Source organism: Rutilus rutilus, assembly GCF_951802725.1.
Source record: "Rutilus rutilus genome assembly, chromosome: 19".
Taxonomy (NCBI): domain Eukaryota; kingdom Metazoa; phylum Chordata; class Actinopteri; order Cypriniformes; family Leuciscidae; genus Rutilus; species Rutilus rutilus.
In genome coordinates this window covers 30457243-30483937 of record NC_140232.1, presented here as the reverse complement: position 1 = coordinate 30483937, position 26695 = coordinate 30457243, and the positions used below count along the sequence as shown (strand labels likewise).

The 26695-nt window shown below is 38.6% G+C and overlaps 1 protein-coding gene across 1 annotated transcript; it reads left to right on the top strand.

Moving 5' to 3' along the window:
* Positions 1–8921: 8921 nt before the first annotated feature.
* Positions 8922–26216, top strand: usp11 (ubiquitin specific peptidase 11). The gene is made up of 21 exons (XM_084389444.1): positions 8922–9099; positions 9736–9845; positions 11792–11922; positions 12029–12146; positions 13299–13444; positions 13685–13746; positions 15203–15299; positions 15380–15553; positions 16185–16343; positions 17068–17292; positions 17622–17705; positions 17819–17913; positions 18092–18298; positions 18613–18704; positions 19580–20050; positions 20301–20371; positions 20977–21089; positions 21542–21691; positions 22265–22380; positions 23861–23949; positions 24970–26216. Exons 1-21 carry the CDS (start codon positions 8990–8992, stop codon positions 25117–25119), a joined length of 2970 nt encoding a protein of 989 aa, XP_084245570.1. The 5' UTR covers positions 8922–8989; the 3' UTR covers positions 25120–26216.
* The last annotated feature ends 479 nt before the right edge of the window (positions 26217–26695 follow it).

Sequence of the window (26695 nt, the reverse complement as noted above, 5' to 3'; positions counted from 1 at the left end):
TGTTTGATACATGGAAAATATGTTCGGTGTGTTCTTTCCACGCATGACTGAGAACATAAGAAATGTTTTAATATTGTTTTCTTTGCTCATATCATTGTTTTAAGGATCTCTAGGTGTGTTTTTCTGTTTATTTCAGTGCATGCAGCATCCACATTTGTACACTTTCTATAAATTATATTTTGCAAAAGCTGTTTGACTTAGAGATATTTCATCCAAAATGAACACTGTCATTATCTACTCGCCCTCACGTTATTCCAAACCAATATGCTGTTACTTTTTCATGGAAAACAACAGGAGAATCCTTACACAAAACAATCCCGTTCACAAACCATGCCGCTCAGAAGACTTAGTGCACAAATCATATAAACTTCCTTTATGATATTTTATGATGCTTTTCCTTTTTGGAGCTTGAAAGCTCAAGTTCCCATTCATTGTTATTGCGTGGAAAAGAGTGACTTTTCATTATTTGGGTGACCTGTTCCTTTAACAATATCCCAGCTAACAAAAATATGTTCTAAGAACGTTTTGCCAATGTTCATATTAAGTAAGAAAAAAAAACATTTTTTTGATTGTTCTCTGAATGTTCAAAACCAAATCTTCAAACTACATTCAGAGAACATCTGACTCTTTGGGCAAAATCAAACAATTGCCTTAAAACCATTTTATCTGTGCTCAAAATCAAATAATGCTTTCAGATCATATACACACAGCCAGTCAAAATATAAACACTACAGATCTTTCATTAGACACTACATCAAAAAATGGAGAACACGGCATCCAAAGCATGCAGTTACAGAAAAAAACGTAACTTGGCGAAAAGTAAAAGGTGAATTGCACTGCAAGTATTGTACTGAATACTACGGAATGTCTGTACATTCAGCATTGCATACTGTAAAAATACAGTAGTCCAACTGCAAAAGCCCAAAAGGTTAAAAAAATTAAAGTGTTACAGTTCACTCAAAAGAGTTGTGCGACTGCAAAATCAAAGTCAGTGAGAGATTCTTTCTGCCTCAGCATCACGTCTTTGTTCTGGGTCCAGCCTGAGGACTTTGTCCACATCACAGGCAATGTCGTCTCTTGCCAGGCAAAGGGAAAAACCCTTGTGTGCCGGATCCAGCCTTGACCACTGTCCACATCTTGCTCTTTCTCGTCCTCATCCTCTTCCACCACATTTTGTCTTCCTCTTCTCCCTCTCAGATTGTTTCCATCCATTGTTCATATCAACATTCAGTGCACCTGTGCACTCTGAGCTGGCTTATTGTGTACAGTTGGTTTAATCACAACATTAGAAATAAGTGTGAACAGTTTTGAGTCGTTGTGTGTAAACGATGACAACTGTGTTGTGTTTAACTTTTGCCTGCCCGTGTTTAGCGTTTTGCAACACAAGTGCATCACAGTGCGATATGTTTTAGTGAGTGAGAATCTGTTTAGAGGTTTGCAAAAAGAGTGCATGAGATGTGCAAATGGTGTCTAACTGCCTGAACTTGAAAAAAGAGGGATTTATTTGACCATTTGGTTTAGGCTATTGAAGATTTGACTCAGAGAATGGGGCTTAGTGTTTTAGCAATTACTAGACAATTTTCTTCCAGTAATGTTACTGTAATTGCCCATTACTGACTAAAACTGTGTTTTAGTTCTGTTCCTGTTTGCCTGTTTACCGTGTAATTTGACCCAGCTTCCTAGTGTGTTTGATTAATGATTCCGTTCACCTGTCGTTTGTTAATTACCTAATTTAATCTGTGGCTGAACCCGAAATTGCCCTCTAAACCCTCAATCACTATTCCCTAGGTTCGTCCACTAATACAGTTCACTTGAAGGAGTGAATGAAAATGAGTGAGCGAGTTCTGACAGCCGTTGAGCGTACACTCGTTACTGCGGTGCATTGTGGGATAGAATGAATGCACTTAATTACGTCCACTATGGTTTCGGACACCACTAGAAATGGCTGTCCCTTCAAATAATGCCCTGTTTAAGGTAATAGGCGGTGATTTCTGGTTTAGCCTGTTTCGTTCAGTTCTTTGTCCAGTCTCGTCTTTGTGAAGTGGGTGTGTTACCCCGTGTTTCCGCCCTTTGTCGATTATTGAATTAAAAGACTATTTCATTGCCTTCCTCGTCTTTGGGTGCTCTATGTACTGCCACTGTGACAAAAGACCGGACCAAAAATACAAAACTGGTGTGCACATCCCAAACACCCAGATTGGGCTCAGGTGCAGGACAACTAAGTAACATAAACGACAAAAGAAGCGTGAAGTCCGTACACTGAAAATAGCTGGTTCAAATTAATTTATTAATAGCACAATGTTTCGACCCTCAGGTCTTCATCAGGCACAAAAGACCGGACCAAAACAGTAGTGAATTTTGCCGCGTTTTCTTTCTCGCCTTTTGATTTCTTTTTTCCCCTCATGGATTTACCTGCCTTTCAAGTACTCTGCATGGAGCAAAGGGACCGTCCACTGGAGGACCTGGCGTGCCAGACTCGCTATCCAGACCGCTCGCTCTCTGCTTTCTTTTACACCAGCCTTAGCGAGCGGTCCAAGGGAAGAAGTGCCTGAGTCTGAGCTGTAGGATTGAAAATAATCCAATATATTTGAAATTAACCAAGACATTTGCTTTACTGTTTTCCACCCCTTTTTCTACCACAAGGATCATTTGGAGTTCCTAAAGGCACAGATGGGCTGATAGTGATCTAGGCCTGTAGGCCAAGATGTGTGTACTTTGGGGGTCGATGAATTGTCACACCTTTAGAACGGTGGGGGAAGTTGTAATTATCTGGGCCCGGTTCCCCAAAACGTTCTTATCGCTAAGTAGTTCTTAACCTATTCCTTAACCTCTCTCTTAACGTTATGGCACGATTCCCGACACGTTCTTACGCTAAGTATATCTTTTGTAAGTCACACTTTCGTAAGGTTGGTCTGGACCACTCTTAGCTTTACCTTATCACTGTTGCAGGTCTATATGAATATAATTCTGAAGTTTTAATACAACCAGACAGTATTCAGTTAGGCTAATTCAAGTGTTTTCATGCAAAGAATAAAATTGTCATTACACTGATTGTTGTTAGATTTTTAATTATATTATTATACAATATTATTAATTTAATTAAAAAGCGCTTTTAAAGGCCAGTGAAAGCATAGGCTACTGTCAGTTAAGTCCTATTCGGACGCTAATATTGTTTCTCATGGGCTTGTATGGTATTTTAAACATTTATAGGGGTGAGTCTGTGATTTTAGTGCCGTCCGAATCCATAATATCAGTGTTTTTTCTCACCCAACCCGCGTAAAAATCCCTGACCAAATTAGTACCTACTGTTTTTTGACAAACAGGTCGTGTGGTAATTTAATTGCCGTCTGAATCCACATCTCTGAGTTTACAAGAGATTCAAAATCCACTGTTTAAACCCTTTTTGATCACTGCCGAGCACCGAGATGTAGGCCTACACTTTTATTACTGAAATGCTGGAAAGTATTTCCAAGAACAATATTTCATCGCAGCTCCACCTCAGCGAACAAAAATGGGAAAGAGAAGAAAGCACGTACAAATTTGAAATGGTTATTATGGCAGCAATATATGATACAATTTAAAAATATGTAGGCTAGGCTATTGTAGTTTGGATTATTTTTTATAATATCCCATGAGTCCTAATAAATGCAATTTCAACTATTTCTGAAGTGCTTCTTTTATAAAGATCACCGCTTTCTCACATAAACAGCCCCTGCACGAGAGAATAATTGATTCTTGAGCCGTCGATATCAACCAATTCAGCACCATCGCCACGGACAGCGCCGGGTAACGTCGCACGTAAGAAGGTATATCTTAAGCAGCTTCCTAAGGTATGGTTCGGGGAACACACTTAGGAACATAAACAACTTTGGTAAGATATATCTTTCGAGTCTTCTTAGCGCGCTAAGAGTGAGCGTTATCGGGGAACCGGGCCCTGATTGGTCAGTTTGAATGTCTCATTTGGGTTTTAGTCACATGGTCACGGAAGGGGTAAAAGAAGATTGCTCTGTCTCTTTGGTGCTCTGGCTCTCTAATTCTCTGGGTCCCTTTCTTGGGGCTCTCTCTCTTTACCTCCTCTTTCCTCTTACTCTCTACACACTCTCTCTCTCTCTCTCTCTCTCTCTCTCTGGTAACATTTTACATGCTGGGTAAGATTAATGGTATAAGTTATCATCATCTCATACATCTATTTTGTAACTATTTTAAGTGTAACCATAACAATATTTTGTCATTAAACCTTTTCAATTACAAATAATGTGCTAAATAGATTTGATTTGGTATTGACTTTGAAGTATCCAAATTGCAATACAATATTGTCACTCTCTATAGCAACGCTCTCCCACATATTAAGCTATTGTAACTGAGTTTATTTCCGTCGTTGGTATAAGTAGCAGTGGGTGGAATAGACAAGAAATGTGCAGTTTTCTACTATCTTGCTAATAACATTTCTTTAGTCATTCGGCAGTCTTGCAGCTTGAACCCCTGCAGGAAATCCCCCCTTACAGAGCCAAGGTCTCACAGAGAGTCTGACCAGGTGTGTTCCCGTGGGGCTGCTCGTGGAGATCTAGGGCATGGAGTGGAGCGCCGTACACACCACCGCAGTCTAGGGAATGCTGGGTCCAGTCTCTGTGGACATTCATGGCATGAATGAGTTTAAATAGGATGCTGCCCTGTGTTTCCCTTTCCCTCTGGTCCCACCCAGCCCCAGTTCTCCTATTTCTCTGTTGGTTCCGTCCAGTTCCGATTTTCCTGAGTCCCCATCTAGCCTCCATCTCCAATCTCCTCTACCAAAGCCAGCCAGTGCGTCTGCCCCACCTTTGCTGATCCCCTCCTGCTCCCCTACTTATCCATCCACCCTGCTGCGCTGCATGATTGCACATTTGAGCTTCAAGTCACCAGTTCTGTCCTGGCAAGGGGATCCCCTTGCTCTGTATCAGTCCTCCAAGCCCTTGACTACACCTCAACCCTATGACCCTTCAGCATCTCCTTGGCTTCACGTTCCCTCAGCTCCACTGGGGTTCGTCAGTCCTCTGACTCCACCTGGCTCCCTCGTCCCTCCAGCCCCGCCATGGTCAGGCATCAACCCCACTACACCACGGTCTTCCACTTCTCTGGCTGCACCTCATCCCTCCATCCCTCTGGCTATGTCGGGCTCCTCCTTCCCTCCAGCGTTGCCTTGGTCCTCGTTCCCTCCGTCTCCGCCCGGCCTGCCGAACACCCGTCTCCACCTCAGTCCCGTGAGCCTGCAGTTCTGCCTAGGCCCTCACCTCGGGCCTCCGTCTCCTCCATTCCTCCTGGGACTCCTCCATCTCCATCAGGCATCACATGGTATCATCACGTGAGTCTCCACCATGGCTCCTCCCTCCTTCTACTACACCATGGAGTGTTTTGCTTGCCCTGACTGTGTCCGTCCCTCTCCTATTCATCCCTCCTCAGTTGGACTGTTACGGCACGAGGACACCTCTTTCTGGGAGGGGGCATACGGTCACATGTTCTGTTTTGGCTTAGTTTCTTTGTGTTTTAGTTCTGTTCCTGTTTGCCTGTGTGCCCTGTAATTTGACCCAGTTTCCTAGGCTGTGTTCAAAATCATCCCCTATATCCTCATTTACTATTCCCTGCATTACTTCACTAATATAATCCACTTGAAGGAGTGAATTCGGACACTGAGTGCGCCGGAAGAACTGCCGCTTTTGCATAGTTTATGCTTGCTGTTTAATAATAATTTGAAATTTAGCATACTGGCAGCTCCAGTAATGAAAAGATTAATCTTGAACTCTGTCATGGAAACTTGCATGTATACATCTTAATTAAACAATTTATTTATCAAGTACAAATTAATTTATACCTGTTTCATACATCGCTGTACCTACATCAGACCAGCTGTTTGGAAAATGGATAGATGGATGATTCAGCTGCAGGCGCAATCTTCTGGTCAGACGCGGGATTTAATTCGCCGCAACGTCACAGTGCATTATGGGTATTCTCTAGCCGTTGAGCGTACATCTGTTGTACACTCGTTATTGCGGTGCATTGTGGGATTGAATGAGTGCACTCAATAACGTCCACTTTGGTTTTGGACACCACTACAAATGGGTGTCCCCTCAAATAATTCCCTATTTAAGGGTATAGGGGGTGACTGTGTTTGATTAATGATTCCATTAATCTGTCGTTTGTTATTTACCTCACTAAGTCTGTGAATACTCCCTATTTCGTTCAGTTCTTTGTCCGGTCTCTTCTTTGTGAAGTGGATGTGTTACCCCATGTTTCTGTCCTGTGTGGATTATTGAATTGAAAGACTATTTGGTTACACTTTTATTTTGATATCCACTTTAGACATTCTACTAACTATAAGTAACTTTTCAACTACATGTCAACTAACTCTCATTAGAGTATTAGTAGACTGTAGTAGACTGTCAGTAGGTTATGGTTAGGTGTTAGGGTTCGGGTTAGTAGAATAAGTTGACTTGTAGTTGCCAAGTTACTTATAGTATACTATAGAATGTCTGTTGGAGGACCAACAAAATAAAGTGTTAGCAGATATTAAGCAGACAGTCTACTAATACTCTAATGACAGTTAGTTGACATGTAGCTGCAAAGTTAATTATAGTTAGTAGTATGTCTAAAGTGGACCATCGAAATAAAGTGTTACCGACTATTTTCTTGCATTCTTCGTCTTCATTTGCTCTATGTACAGCCGCCCGTGACACTTGCCAGAGCTTTGAGAACATTGCCTTTTAGCTGGATTTAAGTTAGATCTTAAATATACATCAACAGTATTGTTCTCTGTATTAAGACTAGAGAAAAAATCACTTAGAATAATAATGCATGCTAACACTTAAAGAGTCCAAGTTCTCATGCATTTTGCATGCACTACCATATTGCATTGTCACATGCAATGCACAAACCACTTTACTTAGGCATAAATATTAATGTGCATTAAAGAGAATCATTCTGCCCTATTTACATAAGTGCTCAAATCATGTGCGACAGTATGTAGGTGAAAAAAAAAACCTAATGGACCTGCAAGACGGTGGTTCTTGTTATCTTTTACAACATACAGTATGATCTCTCTTTCTCTATGTTGACGAGGAACCATTAGGCTATTGCAGCTCAGTTTACTCAGTCTGAGTGCCTTAACACTAAACCCAGTTGACAGACATGTGCGCTGGAGGTGAAGAAATTATGACATCTGATAATGGAGCAATAGAAGACTAAACACAGACTGCTACAGAGAGACTGAAAGGCTCTACAGAGTGAACATTCACCAAATTATCAGCTGCTCACAAATCAATCAGTCAGAAATATGAAATATCAGGAATTATGACGATGACACATTTGCTGGCCTAAAGATTCAGGGGTAATAAGAAGTTGAAGTTGTTTTTGTGCCAGAGAATAGAATAAAAGAACATTTTTTACTTTCAAGAGACTCTGGGAATGAATGTGTGTTCTCAAAGCCACCTATCCAGTCTACACATCAATTTTACTGTCAACACGACCACAGGACCTAGGCCTACTGTATCACTTTAGAATCATCATAATCAGGAAGGAAAGAAACAATTTCCAAGCACTGCAGCCTCGAGAACATCAGCTTTAGACCATTTTAGTGTACATTGTTTTTATTAAATGACTTTTCTTAAAAAATCTTTAAAGTGTTCTAGGCAAATTTGAACAGTTTAACAGTTTTAATCAGATTAAAATGTCCTTGATTGATAAAAAAAACCCTCTATATCAGGGGTTTGGGTTGCTTATATTAGTTCTGTGACATGAGTCACTGGTGGCTGTGTATTTTTGACAAACACTGCCACCTTGTGCCATTTGCATTGTCCTACAGCTAAAACTTTAACCCCCGGGTTTCACATACAAGGTTTAAACCTAGTCCCAGATTAAAATGCATGTTTGAGCTGTTTTAACCGAAAGCAACTTGCACTGATATATCTTAAAATATGTCAGTGCAATTGTTTTGTCTCAAGATGCACATCAGTAATGTTCTTTTTCTAAGGCATGTTTATAAAAGCTACTTAAAGGGATAGTTCACCCAAAAATGAAAATTTTGTCATCATTTACTCACCCTTATTCTGTTCCAAACCTGTATGAGTTTCTTTCTTCTGTTGAACACATAAGAAGATGTTTTAAAGAATGTTGGTAATCAAACAGTTGATGGTAGCCATTGACTTCCATAGTATTTTATTTAATTTTTGTTCAATTCAATGGCTGCCCTCAACTGTTTGATTACCAATTTTTTTTTAAATATCTTCTTTTGTGTTCAACAGAAGAAAAATAACGGCGTTGCTAACACAATTCTAAATCATAAATCAGATGTATGTACAATAACATTACGATGTCCAGCAATCGATTTAAATAGTACATTGGGTTTAATTTGTCGTTTAATGGGGTCTAATATGTTGTTAGTGGTGAGAATTTTCACGTGACTTTTGAGTGGGGTCTGAGAAATCTCTGAGTGAGGTTGGATAAACTTTTATTGTAGTTGTTTAATGCATTAATTATTAACTTCGATAATTAATTCAAGTTATTAATTCGTTTTGTGATGATATCGCGAATTATGAAACCTGCAAGGTTTAGTTCAATTTATAACAATTTGGTGTGGCAAGCCGAATTACTTTTTTCTACCGTTTCACAGACAGGAAAAGAATGTGAAGTGACCGTGTTATGTGCAATTTAGGGATGGATGGTATATTACATATTACAAATGGCAGAATTCAATCAAGGACAACATTAATATGACAACATAAGTTCAGTGTAAATGTTATGAAAATGGTAAGGCATTTATCATATTGGTAATTTATGTATCTATTTATTTGATTCAAACTCTAAACTCTCTCTTCCATCACACACGCCCTCTCGCCCCTGGAGTTCCGCCCCCTTTCGCAAGGCGGAAGTTGTCATTCTAACCGCTTCCTACTTCCTGCGTCAAAACATTCCGGTGTGTCTATGCGGCTCTAACGCTTTTTTTCGGATTTTATGAGTGATTATGGCTGCGAACTGCAGCACCGGTTCGGCTACGGAGCCTCCGGGATTAGAGACCCAGTGGCGGGAGATCGACAACCTGAACCAGCAGCAGCTCCGGGCCGGAGACAGCTGGTAAGAGAAACTTCAGCCTAGATAACAAACAAACAAACATTCATTAAACAACAACAACACAGATAAAGCTCTAGCATAACTCTATAAACCTGATAACATGTTTGGGTTTGTGTTGTTTGAGGGTTTCCAGGTTCAGTAGTAGCCTTGCCAAGATAACTGAGAGAGTTAAAAATGATTTAAATAAGAGAGCGAAACTAACATACAGGTGAGGTTTCAGGCCTGATAGATCTGTTAACCTGGTTAACAGCTTCCTAAGGATCATTACGTTTTGACATGTTGGTTGTCTGACCACATTCCCAACTCTGCCTGCTTTAAACTCTTTCATTTCATTTTCATTGAGCAAATGTATTAACACACTTGCTTTAAGTTTCACTTCCATCTCTGGAAGGTATGCCAATCTGTTATGGGAATGTTACTTTCGGTTTCTGCTCGTTCCTTGGAAAGGGAAGGCAGATCAGCCATAAATTCATTCTCGTCCTGAAAGACAGATGGGCAAGTGTCTTAATCCGTGTCTTTCACTGGTGCCCTGTGCAGTTTGCATTAAACAGATTTGTCCTAAAGCTCATTAAATGATGTTGGACTGATATAAATAAGCAGTGCAGAATGTGTGACAGGTGCAAGTGTCTTGTATCGCAGGTATTTGTTGGACAAGAGATGGTTTGATCAGTGGAAAGAGTATGTGCACACCGGGGACCAAAATTCCTCCTCTTATCCCGGAAAGATTGATAACACTGAGCTCTTTGAAGGTAAGTTTTTTGCTATTCTGAGATGTTAAAGTCACCATGAAATATAAATGGACAATTCTTGTTTTTATATGGACTATTGCAGTATTCCTTTAAATAATTTATCTGTGCACATCATTATTTAAAAATAATAATTTCGCCCTCAATTGGAGTTAGGGCGGGGCAACCTGTCAATCACATGAGATCGACCAATATCATATCACAACTATTAAAATTAACCAATCAGTTCCTGATGGACGAAATCAAGTCCTGTCCTATTTTTTTTTTTTACTTTTTTTTTTTTTCATTTGTATATATGTCACAATATGAAACAAAAAGAGTATTGCAACTTCCGGTTCATTCTGACTTTTAGAACATGATACCATAGTTGCCCCATGAAAATGTGTAATGTCTCATTCTCTGTAAATCTGTTCCCATAAAGGCAGGGTAGGCAATTTTCAGAGAGGCTAGCAATAGTAAGCTAGCATTGAAAACATAAGATTCCTTCAGAGCGTCTCTACAGCCACGCCTCCTTCAAAACACATGAACACGTACAGCAGGGATTAAAAAGCATCACGAGAGACGGCGTTAAACTACCTCATGTCTCAAAGCACATAACATTACAATAATAATGTACTTAAACAACTTAAAAGCTATCGTGATTTTTATTTTTTATTACGATTCTAAAATCATTTGTATTGATATTCATTCAAATTCAATAGCTTTATTTTTGTCCTTGCTTGTGGATGAGGTTGACAGAAGTTAGCCACTTTCCTTCCAAAACAGAGGATGAAATGTGTCGTTATCTATGAGTGTTTAGTGACGTAATATCCCAAGTGGACGCGTGGAAGAGTGAGACTGAAAGCACTGAAAAGCCCTCGCGCTACTCATGCTGAGAGAGATAAGACGATAGAGCTGCACGATTCATCTTTAAAAGACTGTGATCTCGATTCAAACACCCACGCGATCTTTCAATTCGTATGTCTATTAACCTTTGACAAAATCATATCGCAACATTCAAAGCTGTGTTGGCGCTGACCTGGAGAGAGTTGTCATGAAACAGCTTCACAAACAGTCTTTTCAACCTCATAGTATCATTATTTCTGTGATACAGTAGTTCAAGTTATCATAGAAGTACTTGGATAAAAGTTTAAAGTTCAAATATGAACACTGACGTCTACGATAGCGATCAAAATCAGCTTTTGATATAAACTTGGTGCTTAAAATAACGCATTTATCATTTACATTGTTTTGCCACTAAAGTGGCGACAAGTGACTGTTAAAAAATGTATTTATTATTGAATCATTTATTCAAGAGAATGTAGTATTGTATGATGCTTCTGAAATAAAAGTCAGAAAAGATGTGGTGATTTGTTTTTGTAAATATGACTCATCTTATAGGCTACATCATGTACAGTCTGTATAAGTGTATGATTTAACTTTTCCCGATGGTCTAGTGTTAAAAAAAATTGCAATGTATTCCAATATCGAATCGCAATACTTGTAGAATCGCAAATCTTAAAAAAATCGCAATACACATTGTAAATATAAAAAATAATTTAAAGAGCGTTTCAAAGTTGCCATTTAAACGCATAAATTCGATTCACGAACCGCTCCAAGTATAACGTCACAGGTTTCCAAATCTATTCCAAATCACAGTAGTTATGGCGTAAACGCAGCATTAGCTGACGTTGATGTCTCCGGAGGTATGGAGATACACACGTTGACAGGCAGGTTGGACATTGTATCATTGCATTTAGACCGAATGCAATGATTGGATGAACATTTTATGGTCCTACGCCTTCTACAGACGATATATGTACATATAAATACATTTAAGCCACTTAACTTAGTGATTGCTATCAGGATGTGAAGAGACTTTTAACCAGCTTCTGGTACAAATCACCTACCCTGCCTTTTAATAACTGTGGGTGAAGAATATGTTTGAGATATTTGTATGCTTTTTGTAGATTTGGATTCCTACCACCTGAAAGAGAGGCTGTCAGAGAATGAGGACTTCATCCTGGTCCCATCAGAAGCCTGGCAAAAACTCTTGTTATGGTATGACTTGATGGATGATCAGCCTCCTTTGGAACGAAAGGTAGTGTTGACCCGACTGTTAACTTTTCTTTGTATTGGAGTCCAATTAGGCAGTGTTTGCCATTTAACTGAAGATGATGTGAAAGTCTTCATCTTTCTCTTTCCAGGTCGTTGATCTTCCCAGCACTGTTAAAGTAGAGGTCTACCCTGTGGAGGTCTACCTCTGTCTCTCTAGTAACTTGGAAAGCACCGTAGCTGGACAGTTCAGTCGAGCAGACAAGATACGTGAGTAACGGCTGTTAATGTATATACTAGTTTCACAAAGTATTGGGACATTTAAAGATGCAGTCTCACTATGTACAATCACTGCAATGAACATCATAATAATAATTCTAATGAGTTCAGTCCACTTCATTCATTGTATTGAGCTCAGTTTGTGACGTTTAGATCTACTGGTGTACTGGTTTTGTTAGACAAATTCACAGAGTTAACCAAACTTAAAAAAGAAACTTCTTTGCATGTGCTTTTTCCCTCTCTCATGCATTCACATGCATATGGCGGGTGGCACAGATCCAGTGTTCATCCATTGGTTTATCATTTAATAGATAATCTTTTGTAGTAAAATCTTCTGCTTGTAAAGCTGCTTGTACTATGATCTTTCTTTAAGTTAACTCATCATGGTTTTATATGTTCTTTTATTGAATGACATTCATACACTACCACTCAAGTTGAGATATCATTACAACAACGTTTCTATTTTGTAATTTATTTCTATGATGCAAAGCTGAATTTTCAGCATCATTACTCCAGTCTTCAGTGTCACATGATCTTTCAGAAATCATTCTAATATGATGATTTGCTGCTCAAGAAACATTTATTAGTGTTAAAAACTGCTGCTAAATATATATTTTTTTCAGGGTTACAATTTTTAATGAATAGAATGTTCAAAAGAACCACATTTATTTAAAATAGGTTTTATTTGTAACATTACAAATGTCTTTACTGTAATTTCTGCTTAATTTAATGCATCTTTGCTGAATAAAGTATTTATTTATTTCAGTTAAAATCTTCCAAACCTTTTGAACATTAGTCTATGTTATTAAATGTAATGTTATCAAGCTAGATGACAGTAGCCTATATACCTCATTTTTTCTGCTCATACTAATTCATAGCTATAAACGGTGAATTATGCCTGATAAACTGCTTCTAAATGTCTTCTTCAAAGCATCAAAGGTTTAGCTCAAGCTCTGGACTGCCACATGTTTTACAGAATGTTGTTCTCTCAGATCTATTTTATATTTGGCGTGTAATTATGTTTTGTAAACGGATGTGTGAAACCCTTCACGACTTTGGCAGCCTGGTGTATCTGAGCTGCAGATCTCTGAATGTGTTTTCTCCTGTGTGTAAATCACTATCGTCTGTATCTGTGTTTCATAGACACTATACATCAAAAGATACGGCAGCATTTTACTGTGTCAGAGACTGCTGAGAGCCGACTGTGGATGAGGAGTACGGATACGAGCTCAGAAAGGCTACGCAACCTTAACATGACTGTCCTAGACGCCTGCCTCAGTTCCGGCATGGTAAAATACACACCTACCATTTACACTCCTTAACTCTGATCATCCGTCATTTTGCTGTAAATGTCACCAAACGGTTATGCAATAAGCACTGCCGGCAACCTCGCCCAGTTGGTTTGTCATATAGACAAACATTTCTACTAGTACTTAGAAAAAAAGAAAAAAGAAGAATGCTTTGTCATGGGCCACCCTGCTTGTGTTTGTGGGTGTGTTGTGTCTTAACATGCTCTACCCACTCCACAGACGGTGATTATGGAGATCAGGAATGTGGACGGTACGTGGCCCACGTCCAGGCCTCAGATCATGTGAGTATGAAGGCACCAGCTTCCTTCTCTCGTGCACTAGCGCAAGTTTCCTTTCTGTTTTTGTTTAGGTAAATGGAAAGTCACGTGTCTAAAGCACAAAACACCCAGTCATCCATACAGGTTTCATCAGCCGCAACTAGTTGTAGTATGTTAGACGCTTCAAAAATGGCAAGGAAAATGGGATCAGTATAGCACAAATAAACTTTACAAGATCAATCTCGTAGTTTGGGAAAAACATTGTGTGACAAAGATCTTCTTATATGCCCCTTATGCCAGAGTCCAATATCTCTGAAGCATATTTTGATTGACTGTAATGGTTTCTCTCCTCTAGGCCTCTACTTTTCGATTCATTCTTATTAAGATATTTTAATAAAGTGTGGGCAGATTTAGAGTTAGATTTTTCTTAATAAAAAAAATTTAAAAACCTTTTATAAATTGTCTTTTTATTTGTTGGTTATATAAAGGTTAGATTTTTTTATATTTATTTTTTACTTTTTCAATTTTCCACTTGTTTCTAACCATGAATATAACCATAGTTGTTGGCATGGTGCTAAATTATAAACAGACAAACAACTGTAGTCGGTTGCGAAGGAGATTTTACCCAATACAGATCAGTTTAAAAAGATATGGGACATGTTTTAAAGAGGTCATATCATGAGGAATCAAATTTTATCTGATTTTTTTGGAATTAAGGAGCTTAATGTGCTATTCATCCCCAGTTATCCCCAAATATTGAACCTAAGCTGCAAAAATCACTTGATCTGCACTGCCTCAACCTTATATTGTAATGCTGTATTTGGTTTCACTTTATTTCGATAGTCCACTTTAGACATTCTGCTTACTACATACTTTGCAACTACATGTCAACTAACTTTTATTAATTTGCAACTACATACCAACTAAATCTCATTAGAGTATTGGTAGACTGTTAGGTTAGGGTTAGTAAAAGAAGTTGACATGTACTTGCAAAGTTACTTATTGTTAGTTAGATATTTCAGGTGAACTATCGAAATAGTGTTACCCTCTATTTCAGTGTAGAAATATACTATATTATAGTCATATATTGTGTGTTGAGCCAGTCATTTAATATATATAAAAATAGTAATAATATAATGCATAGTATATATTTAGATCAGCTAATATTATAGCAGATGACGTTTACATTGAATTCCTAAAGGTAATCAAACCTAGCTTATTCTAGTCATCAAAGAGAGAGGGGGAAATAGTCATATAAAGATAAATTATGATGGTTTTCTCTGCAGAAAGCTTTAAAAAAAAAAAAATCAAAAAGAATTAAAACCTAGCTAGCATTTTCGTAGAGAACTTTCAAATCTAAAGTTGGTATGTGGCTATCATAACCAGAAATGCTCTTTTAGATGGGCAGTTCACTGGACTTTGAAACATAACTTTGATTTTATTGAATATTTGGAATTAATATGGAATTTTGTGTCTCCAGGCGGAACTCTGCTGACGAGGACTCGTATCGAGGGCCTCCTGGAGTGTGTGGCCTCACGAACCTGGGCAACACCTGCTTCATGAACTCAGCTTTACAGGTCAGAGGTCATGAACATCTTTTACAAAAAATATCTATAAGGCTCTTCTTAAAATGAAGTGTGCAATTTTTTCCCCATAGTGTCTGAGTAACACGCCGCCACTGACGGAGTACTTCCTGATGAACTTGTATCTGGAGGAGCTGAACTTCTCTAACCCTCTGGGCATGAAGGGGGAAATTGCAGAAGCCTACGCAGATGTCATCAAACAGATGTGGTCAGGGAGGCACTATTCTGTGGTTCCTCGGGTATTTAAGGTAACGTAATTGTAGTGATCACTCTGCATTAGCATTTTTAGTGCAAAACTTGTTTGCGAACACCAGCAGAGCTGAAATCATTTTGTCCATTTCGAATCTGGTTTGCATCAATTCCCAGTCCGGTTTCCCCCTTCTTTCATATTAATTAAGGTAAATCAAAAAATCTTAATATGCAAACGTTACAATAACGTGATCACCATTCAAAATAACTGTTTTCTATTTGAATGTATTTTAAAGTGTAATTTATTCCTGTGATGCAAAGCTGAATTTTCAGCATCATTACTCCAGTCTTCAGTGTCACATGATCCTTCAGAAATCATTCTAATATGCCGATTTGCTGCTCAAGAAACATTTATTATCATTAATGTTGAAAGCTGCTGCTGAATATTTTTGTGCAAACTGTGATACATTTTTATTCAGGATTCAAGAAAAAGAAAGTTCAAAAGAACAGCAGTTATTTGAAACAAAAATATTTTGTAACATTTGAAATGTCTTTACTGTCACTTTTGATCAATTGAAGTCATTTATAGGCTGTAAATATGGTAATTATGCGTGTTTGAGTTTTGTTTTTAGCTAATTCTCCATTAGTAGTGCAGAAATTAACCAGCATTGCCTTTGTGTGTCTGTGCAGACCAAGGTCGGCCACTTTGCGTCACAGTTTCTGGGCTACCAGCAACACGACTCTCAGGAGCTGCTGTCTTTCCTGTTGGACGGTCTTCATGAAGACCTCAACCGGGTCAAAAAGAAGGAGTATATTGAACTCAAGGATGCTGATGGAAGACCTGACCAGGTGCTTTTTACACATGAACACTATAGTACATGAAGAATAACTTGCATAGTGTGTACCTCATGCCATTTATAACATATAACAATATATATAATATATAACAATAAATTGTTTACACTTATGAAATCGCAAAGGCCCGGAATTTTTTTTTTTTTTAATGCGCAGCTTGTCAGTGACGTACGGCTCTGTGATCAGTAGTAAATGCTACTCCATTGGAAAGCACTGCGAGTTTGAGCATTTAACGTGCTTTTGAAAAAGCAACGCGTGTGAAACATCTTTCCAAACATGAGAAGCATTTATGAACAACAAAAGACAACATTTAATAAATCAATCAAAGCGTTTCAATCTTCTGTTTATTCAGCTACAGCAATAGTATTATGCCCATAGGGATTTCCTGGAATGAAGTGCATTATCTACTTCTGTTGGGGCATATTTTGGTGTGTATGCGTGAAAGCGCCCTCTGGCGTTCAGATGGAGCAGCATATACTACTGATCAGCCGTGCTGCACTGACAAGCTGCGCATAAAATAATCCCTTTGCCAAATCGCGTGCGGTTTTATTTAGATTAATCGTGCAGCCCTAATAATGATTTAAAAAAACATTGTTATTGGCCAGTTTTCCAGCTTAGTTTAGCAATATCTGTAAAACCACTATTGGTTGACCTCTTAACGTGTTAGAACAAAACAAAGTGTTACTATGGGAATCACATTTCTATTTTTGTGTTACAGGAAGTGGCTGAGGAAGCGTGGCGCAACCATCTGCGGCGGAACGATTCGGTCATTGTCGACACATTCCACGGGTTGTTTAAGTCGACATTGGTGTGCCCCGAGTGCAACAAGGTCTCTGTGACATTTGACCCCTTCTGCTACTTAAGTGTGCCCTTACCAGTCAGTAAGGAGAGGGTCATGGAGGTGTTCTATGTCTCACTGGATCCCATGGCCAAACCGACACAGGTGTGTATTATGTTTTATACACACAAAAAAAACTGCAAAATACCGTAATGCTCAGTCATTTCTAGCAGGAAACGCAGTATATGTGCAGCACGACAGACATGCTCATTATGAGTGAGCCCATGCTATGAGTTTAGCAGATGTGAATGATGTAGCGCTGCACATCTGTAAACAGGAAGACAGCTGGTGGTGTGTGATGTTGTCATCAGAACCAGTTTTGCTCAGGGCAAAATAGTCTGAGAGTTCTGTTGAACAGCGCTTAGTAAGGATGCTTTACATCTGAGTTTTGTTCATCCTGATGACTGATGAATGTGTGTGACTTGCCTCTGCAGTATCGTCTGATTGTCCCTAAAGCTGGCCGAGTGATTGACTTGTGCACGGCCCTCTCTCAGGCAACAGACGTCCCACCCAGCCAGGTTCAAACAAGTTCTTTCAACTATTGAAACATTGTTGTTTCGAATTATTAGATTTGGTTAATCATATGACCCTGTCATTTTTTCGGAACTAATAATTGATCTATTTCGCACAGATGGCTGTGGCTGACGTGTTCAATCATCGCTTCTATAGGATTTACCAAGCTGAGGAGTCCTTAAGCTGTATACTGGACCGGGACGATATATTTGTGTAAGAGAGGACTGAGTAAACAGCCTTAATAATACAAACACACCAACACACACAGATGTAATTAACTTATAGCAATTTTTACAGGTAATATTGTATACTGTAACTGTATATAAACTGGTTATAGAGGAAAAGGTGCGTGTGTGTGTCTGACTGTGTTTTTTCTGGTGTGTTGCTGCAGGTATCAGCTGAACAGTGGCGGTATGGATCAGGCTGATGAGGAGGTGATTCTGGCCATCTACATGCGTGAACGCTCCCATTACAGAGATTACGGCTCAGGCAGCAACAGCTACAGCACCTCCCTGTTCGGTCACCCGCTGCTGATGTCTGTGCCACGCGCCCAGTGTACGCGGGAAGATCTCTACCAGCTCCTCCTGAAAAGACTGGCGTAAGTCTAACCGGTCATACGGGTTTGTCACAAGCTAGATTGGACTTTCGAGATCATTTAGTATTCAATGTGCTGTACTTATATGATGTTTTTTGTTTTTTTTTACTGCAAAACTGTATCAGTATCTGCATTCTATTATCTAAGTTCCTTTGCATCTGATAAATAACTACTTCCTGTTACTTCTGTGATCGTATGGTGTTATTCGGTATCACTGTTTTTTGATTTAAAGTAAAGTTTTCTTGATCAGTTTTAGTTTTTTTTTAAGCCAGAGTTGGGTTGCCATTCATATGTGTCATGATTATATCCCTACACAGGCGTTATGTCCATCCCCTAGATCCCTCAGAATTAGAGGAAGAAGATGAGGATGAAGAGTTGTACACGGCACAGACCAACGGAGTTAGTGATGGTATGACTGCATTTTAACTGCACAAGTTAAACATTTTTGGGGACAGTAAGGTTTTTTATTTTATTTTTAAAGAAAGTAACAATATTAAGAATTAATTTATTCAGCAATGATGCATTAAATTGATCAAAATTGACAGTAAAGACATTTATAATGTTACAAGTGATTTCTATTTCAAATAAATGCTGTTCTTGAAATTTATATTCCTCAAAATCTACAAACATATTAAGCAGCACAACTGTTTTCAACATTGATAATAATAATAAGACATGTTTCTTGAGCAGCAAATCAGTATATTAGAATGATTTCTGAAGATTATGATACTGCACATTCAGCTTTACCATCACAGGAATAAATTAAATTTGAAAATATATTCAAATAGAAAATGGTCATTTTAAATTGTAATAATATTACATAATATTAGTTTTTTCTGTACAAATACAGCCTTGGTGAGCATAAGAGACTTTGGTAACTTTACTTAAAGCCTTTGTGTATAATGCATAATAAAGATGGTTGCATTATATCTTTTCATAAATAAACGTAACCAACGTTAAAATGCATTATAATATTTGCAGATTCCTTGTTACTTCTAATAATTGGTTGTTTGTCGTGTTTTAATGCATTATACTTTCTTAAGGGTTTAACAACGAATAGAGAAGTATTTATAATGTATTATAACTGTGGTTGCAATTATTCATGATATGCATTATAAAGTGCATTACAAGGCATAATTAATGCATTAAAATGACTTTTATAATGAATTATATATAAAGGCTTTAAGTAAAATGTCACTGAGACATCTTTCAAATCATAAAGAAATTGTACTTTCCCCAAACTTGTTAACAGTATGGTACTTATAATGATTAATTTCTGAACAGATGAGGGCGAGGAAGACTCGGAGGAGGCGGGGCCAGCCAAGAAAGAGGAACAGACTCAAGAGAGCAATCAGGCGGATGGGCAGAACAACGGCCCGTTAGAAGCCAGCCCGAGCAGCGAGGGGGAGGAGCGAGCTGAGGAGGAAGAGTCGAGCAGTGAACCGGACCGGGCCAGCAGTACAGAAGAGGGCCAATCAGCGTGCGGCAGCACTGACACCAACTCCCAAGATGCCAATGATGGGGACCAAAGTGCTGCCGCAGAACCTGCGGGAAAGGAGGAAGAGGATGAAGAAGAGGAGGAGGAGGAAGACGGGGAAGGGGCAGCAACTTGTGTGCAGGCAAATAAGAGGGTTCCGGGCAGACGGCACTACACCGAGAGACGGAAAAAAGCCCTCTTCACCATTCAGGCGGTGAACTCTAATGGCACCACGGAGCGAGGGATGGCAGAGGCGGGCAGCAGCTTCTCTTTCAGCTGTGAGTACACTAATGAGAAACTCAATTTATTACAGACCTCTCTACTTCTGATGCCTTTGTACAACTTCAGGGTCATGTGCGCACAAGCGAGGGTCATAACAAAGTGAGATTATATGTCTTATTTATCCGGCTGCTCAATTCACACCTTTTCAAAGTTGAAGAGCGGCTGTCATGGTGTCTTTTAAATCAGAGAATACAAAAGTGTAAATGTTCCTTTCTCCAAATGGCGTGACTCACTGTTTCTGTTTAGCTCAGCCATACATTGCCATCGACTGGGACCCTGATATAAAGAAGAAGTATTACAATGAGAATGAAGCCGAGGTAAGATTGCTAATGAGCTCTTTGATCCTTAAGAAATGCTTTGCGTCTGTTGTTCGCACTAGGAAATGAATGTCACCTGTCATACAAAGCTCAATACAGTCAATTCGATTCGAGGTTTAGTTTCATGCTCATTTTAAAGTATAGCTCCTAATGCAGTGATGTGTGATCTGTATTGTGTCACTGCTATAAATATGAAAACCTCATAATGTTATATGCATTACCTAGTTTTGTCTTTGTCAAGTGGTTTTCAACTGGTTTTGCAGCAACCCAAAACGGCATCAAGGCACAAGTAATAACGTAATAAAATAAAAATGTGTCTCTTACCCCCTGGGTAATATTTTGCAATCCTAAAAAATTATTGAACATTTTCTTATTTGCATTTATCATGGTTTTTCAATCAAACCTTTACTCACCAGTCAAGAACCACTGGTCTTAAAGCTTTTTGCTATGCTTAATTTGCTTAAATGCAGTATGAAATTGATTCTTTGATTAAATATAAATCAAAATCCATTGTTTTTAATGATCTTTTGTTTCCGTCTTGGTGGTTGAAGTTATGCACTGCATCATTTTTGTTGCAAACACATGTTGTTTATGTGTTAATGCAGAAATACATAAAGCATCAGAGCATGGACGTCCCTCACCTGCAAACGACAGTGCAGCTACAGGAATGTATAGAGCTCTTTACCACGGTAGAGACACTGGAAGAGGAAAACCCCTGGTAATTTCACAGATTCTAGGCTTTAATTCCAGTCTATCCTTTATTACATTTACAATTATGCTTTTATTCAAAACGACTTACGTTGCATTTCAAGGTACACATTTTACAGGAAAGCTTACTAGTTGTGCAGTGGCACTGTAATCACGGGTTTCCCGTTATAATGTAGGGAACCATGTTATACAGAAATCATGTAACAGTTCATGTTTTTACTTAAGCTACACATACTATGTAGTTTTAATCCAGCTGTCGCGTGTGCTGAGCAAGCGATCAGCAATCAAGCACATGCAACACACTTTACTTTCTTTGCTATTGACATATCCGACTCACCTACAAACTTTATGAAGGAAGGGGAACATCTTGTGTTGTTTGTTGCAGAATTTAGAGCCAGAATCATTCGTTTTATAATTTCTAGTGATGTATTGTAAGTTTGTGTTTGTTTATGTGGTTTGTAGGTATTGTCCGACATGTAAAAGGCATCAGCTTGCTACTAAGAAATTGGATCTGTGGTCTTTGCCAGAGGTTTTGATCATCCATTTAAAGCGTTTCTCCTACACAAAGTACTCTCGAGAGAAACTGGATACTATTGTGGAGTTCCCCTTGCGGTAAGATGAAGTACTGTTTTGTCAGATTAAGATGTACATACACTACCATTCAAAAATGTGGGGCCATTACTCCAGTCTTCAGTCACTTGATCCTTCAGAAATCATTCTAATATGCTGATTTGCTGCTCAAGAAACATTTCTTATTATCAATGTTAAAAACAGTTGTGCTGCTTAATATTTTTGTTGAACCTGTGATAAAAAAAAAATCAGGATTCTTTGATTAGAAAGTTCAAAAGAGCAGTGTTTATTTTAAATGTATATCGTTTTTGAGACATTATTAATGTCATTACTGTTACTTTTGATCAATTTAATGCATTATTGCTGATTAAAAGTATTCATTTCTTTCAAAAAAAGGAAAATCAAATCTTACTGACCCCAAAATTTGGTGTACATTTGTATAGCTCTGGTTGTTTTAATGGTGCCGAGAACTCATAGTTATAGTGGGAATAAATGCATAGTGAGTAATAAATGTTCCTTCACATCCAGTTAATATTCACGTTATTTTCAATGGTTGATTCTTAGACTATTGCATTTGTTTCCATTTGGTTAATATGTCTCATTCTCTGTCTGCAGGGATTTGGACTTCTCAGGTTTCCTCCTAAAGAAGACCATGAACAGTACTGAACCTCCCTGTAGATATGACCTGATCTCTGTGTCGAACCACTACGGCGGACTCCGAGATGGACACTGTAAGCATCAGTCTTCTCAGCTTTTATTAAACCGCAGATAAAAATGTCATGCCAAAAATGGTATGCAATTTTTAGGGATGCACCGATACCAAAAACCCAAACAATGCTCTTACTATACATTTTAACTGGCATAATTAATCCGTTAAAGGAGAACTCCGGTCAATTTTAACATTGAGCTCATTTTTTTGTACATTTGGAGTGCTGTCAGCACAGAGAACAACGACAAAAATCGGTGTTGCCTACACCATGTTATCCTCGTTTTAAAATGTGCACCCTGTTGACTTCAATGGGGCAAGTTTTAAACCTGCTTTTAGCCTCTTAACATCCTTGATGTGTCATTACAAGTGCACAGGTCATGTGAGTGATTCCTTCAGAGTGAACGCGGGTGAATCTGACTGCAGTAGATGTGAAAGAAATATATAAAAAATTATGTTTATTCAGCCAGCGCACATACCTGTATTTACATCCTGTTTTCGGTCGAAGTCCACAGTAATCGATTGTCGAGTTCACGCGCATAGGTTTAGTACCTATGATCACACGCGTGAACTCGACAATCGACTACTGTGGACTTCGACCGAAAACAGGATGTAAATACAGGTATGTGCGCTGACTGAATAAACATCATTTTTATTCATATCTTTCACATCTACTACAGTCAGATTCAGCCGCGTTCACTCCGAAGGAATCACTCACATGACCTGTGCACTTGTAATGACACATCAAGGATGTTAAGAGGCTAAAAGCAGGTTTAAATATTGCCCCATTGAAGTCAACAGGGTGCAAATTTTAAAAATAGAATAACACGGGGTAGGCAACACCGATTTTTGTCGTTGTTCTCTGTACTGACAGCACTCCAAATGTACAAAAAAATGAGCTCAATGTTAAAATTGACCGGAGTTCTCCTTTAAGAAAATAACTGAAGAAAACATCTATTTGCTCAACAAGTTAAAGGGATAGTTCACCCAAAAATGTAAATTCTGTCATTACTTACCCTCATGTCATTAGTTCCTTAGTTCAAGACCTTCGTTCATCTTCGGAACACAAATTAAGATATTTTTGATGAAATCCGAGAGGTTTCTGAACCAACCATAGACAGCAACATCATTGCAACTTTCAAGGCCCAGAAAGATAGTAAAGACATTGTTAAAATTGTCCATGTGACTGCAGTGGTTCACATGTAATGTTATGAAGCGACGAGAATACTTTTTGTGTGCAAAAAAAACAATGACTTTATTCAACAATCGCATGTGTCGTGGTGCTCACGTGAACAGCGTCGGTCAATAATGAGCTGGCGGAGAATGACATGGAAGAGAAGAGATTGTCGAATAAAGTCGTTATTTTTGTTTGTTTATCGGCGAGTGCCAAAAATGAAAGTATCAGTATCTGACTCACTCTGAGAAAAGTGGTATAGGTGCATTCCTAGCTTTTTTGTTTAGTGATAATAACATTACAAAAATATTTCCCTTTTTATCCCTTCTAGATACTAGTTATGCCCAGAACAAGGACAACGGCCAGTGGTATTACTTTGACGACAGCAAGGTGACCTTTGCAAGGGAGGAACAGATTGTGGTGAGATTGATGCTTCTCTGTGGGTTGAGTGGTCAACATGAAATCAAAACAGACCCTTTTTACTTTTTAATACATTTTCTCGGCCTTGCTGTGCATGATTCATCAGTGCATTCTCTCCTAGACAAAATTAAATGTTTGTTTTTCCTCAAAACACAATAACTTTCTCTGCCTCTTGGCTGCACGGGTCCAAAAAGACCGTTAAAAAAAAAAAAAAAAACCTTTTGAAATGGTCATATCAGTGGAGTAGAGCTGGTTTATTCTACATCATAAACTCATGGTGGCCTCCAGATTGAGATCACATGTCGTCCAGCCACATCTTGGGAGTTGACTAATATTAATAGGATTTAAAAAATACAATTTGTAAATTTACTATATGCTTTCACAGGGTTAAGGTGATTTACGAAAGTAAATCTAAACAAAACAAACCAACCAAACTGTATAAGCAGAAATGTAATTAAAGCTGGCACGAAACTTGTGATAGTCTTTTCTTTCCTAATGTGATGAATAATCCGAGTGAAACGGCTTCTCAAACAAGCAAAAATGTAGGGCGGGACTTGATTTTGGAATTAATTGGATGATTGCTATTGCTGTGATGTCATGTGAGTGACATGTTGTCCCGCCAGTAAACACATCATCAGCGAAGAGATGTCGTTGCAAAAGGAAGGAGAAGTTATTTTGATTAAAAAATAAATAAAAATGTGCACAGATAAATCATTTATAATAAATACTGCAGTATTCCCTAAAATAAGAATGGTCCATTTTGATTTCATGGGGACTTTAATGCTGTTTCTTGAGCAGCAAATCAGCATGATTTTTTGAAGGATAAAGTGACACTGAAGACTGGAGTAATGATGCTGAAAAATCTGTTTTAGTTACAATTTTAATAACATTAAAATTGAAAACACTTATTTTAAATTGTCATAATATTTCACCGCATTGCCGTTTTCACTGTTTTCGATCAAATAAATGCAGCCTTGAAAAGCAGTCACTGAAACGTTCGATCTCCATCTGCTCTTGTAGACCAGTGCCGCCTACCTCCTGTTCTACCAGCGCCAAGACAAGATCCGCCAGCCCACCGTCCCTCCACCCGTCCCAGAGAACCACATCACGTCCCAGACCCATGATGCCGTGGACGGAGCCTCGTCCTGTGTCAGCATGGAGACGGACTGATTTCTGTCGTTTTCCCACTCCCCTTCATTCTTTCTCACTCTTATCACTTCCAACTTTAATCTTTAATCTACAGAAACTTGAACCTCGGCCTCTGCTCTGACTCCGACAGGAAGTTGGCGAGGCTGGGGCTACTCTCTCAGGCTGGTGCACAAGCATCATGGGGTGGGAATGCAGAATTTTGTGTTTTTCTTAATGACGAACTCAAGGAAACGGGTTAAGCTGGTGGTGGCGGATGCATAGATCGCATACCGATTCGTCTGCATCGCTTCAGCAATGATTTAGAATTCGGAGAATGAGGTTTGCGCTGTTCGTCGTCACCAACTGTGTTCTTTATTTTTTTTTCCTAAGCTTGCTTTTCTGAGCTAGCTAAGCTGCTGTCCACAATGGTGATGTCTGAACGCCCAACCTTGGGGGAAAGCTGCACCGTTTAGCATCACGAATCAGGCCTCCTGTTTATTCCATCAGGCTTTTCAGCGAGGGCGCGATTAGCAGGGATGGTTTATCATATCAGGGACATCGTGATCAAAAATCCTTTTTCACTATGATTTCTGAGATCTTCTAGTAAAGTCTGTCCACTCACTCGTGATCTATTTATTTTCGTATTTGCCAGATGCTGATGTGGAGTGAGAAATAGAGATGGTTATAATTCACCAAATTTTTTTTCCGTCTGTCCGTCGGTCTGGGAAAAGCCCCTCCGTTGCGGGACACAAACGGAGGCCTGTTTTCCAGCGAGAATTTGCTTTTTTTTTTGCTTTTTTTTTTTTTTTTATCTTAAATGAAAGGAAAATGCGCAGCAAGATTTAAACATTACATTCTTTTTTTTGACTAACTGTGTTGAATTTATAAACTCTTTGGAGCGATGAGAATATTTCAGCAAAGTGCTTTCTGGATAGAGCTCTTTACATGATGATTTTTAAGGCACCTATGTACAGTATTTTTGTATTGTAATAAATGTTGTATTATCTTTGATCATTTGGATCAGATGCTGGGGATGGGGCGCTTTCATTTTATTTTGTTAATAATTATAGATTGAATATATAATTGTATACACAGCTTTTGATATGAATAAATGACTATAAAGTCGAGGTTAGATTGGACACATTTGGCTTCCATTTACGTTGTTTTACCTCTGAATGAAAGGACGCGTAGATCCTTTGGCAATGGGGAAATGCATTCATTTGTTTTTGTACCGACTGCATATGAACACTTCTCTGCAGCGTTGTAATTAATTTGGCCCACCGCGTAACGATCTTATAGAAAATGCTTTTTTATTTGCACTGCTTTATTGCATTCCTCAGATTATAATGTAAACCGTTCACTTTTCTGATCTCTATAAATATATCACTGTATGTGACAGGAGCACTTAATACCTTCAGGATGTTCTAATATAATATCACACGGGAATCTCACAAAACCTGTACAGAACAAAAGTAATCAAAACCAGGCAAAAATATGAAATTATATTTTTATACAATACATTATGGTAGTATTTGTTTACTCCTTTTAATTTATGCATATTTAATATTAAAAAATGTGGACCTGGACATGTTATTGACTTGGTTTGTGAGATTTAAAG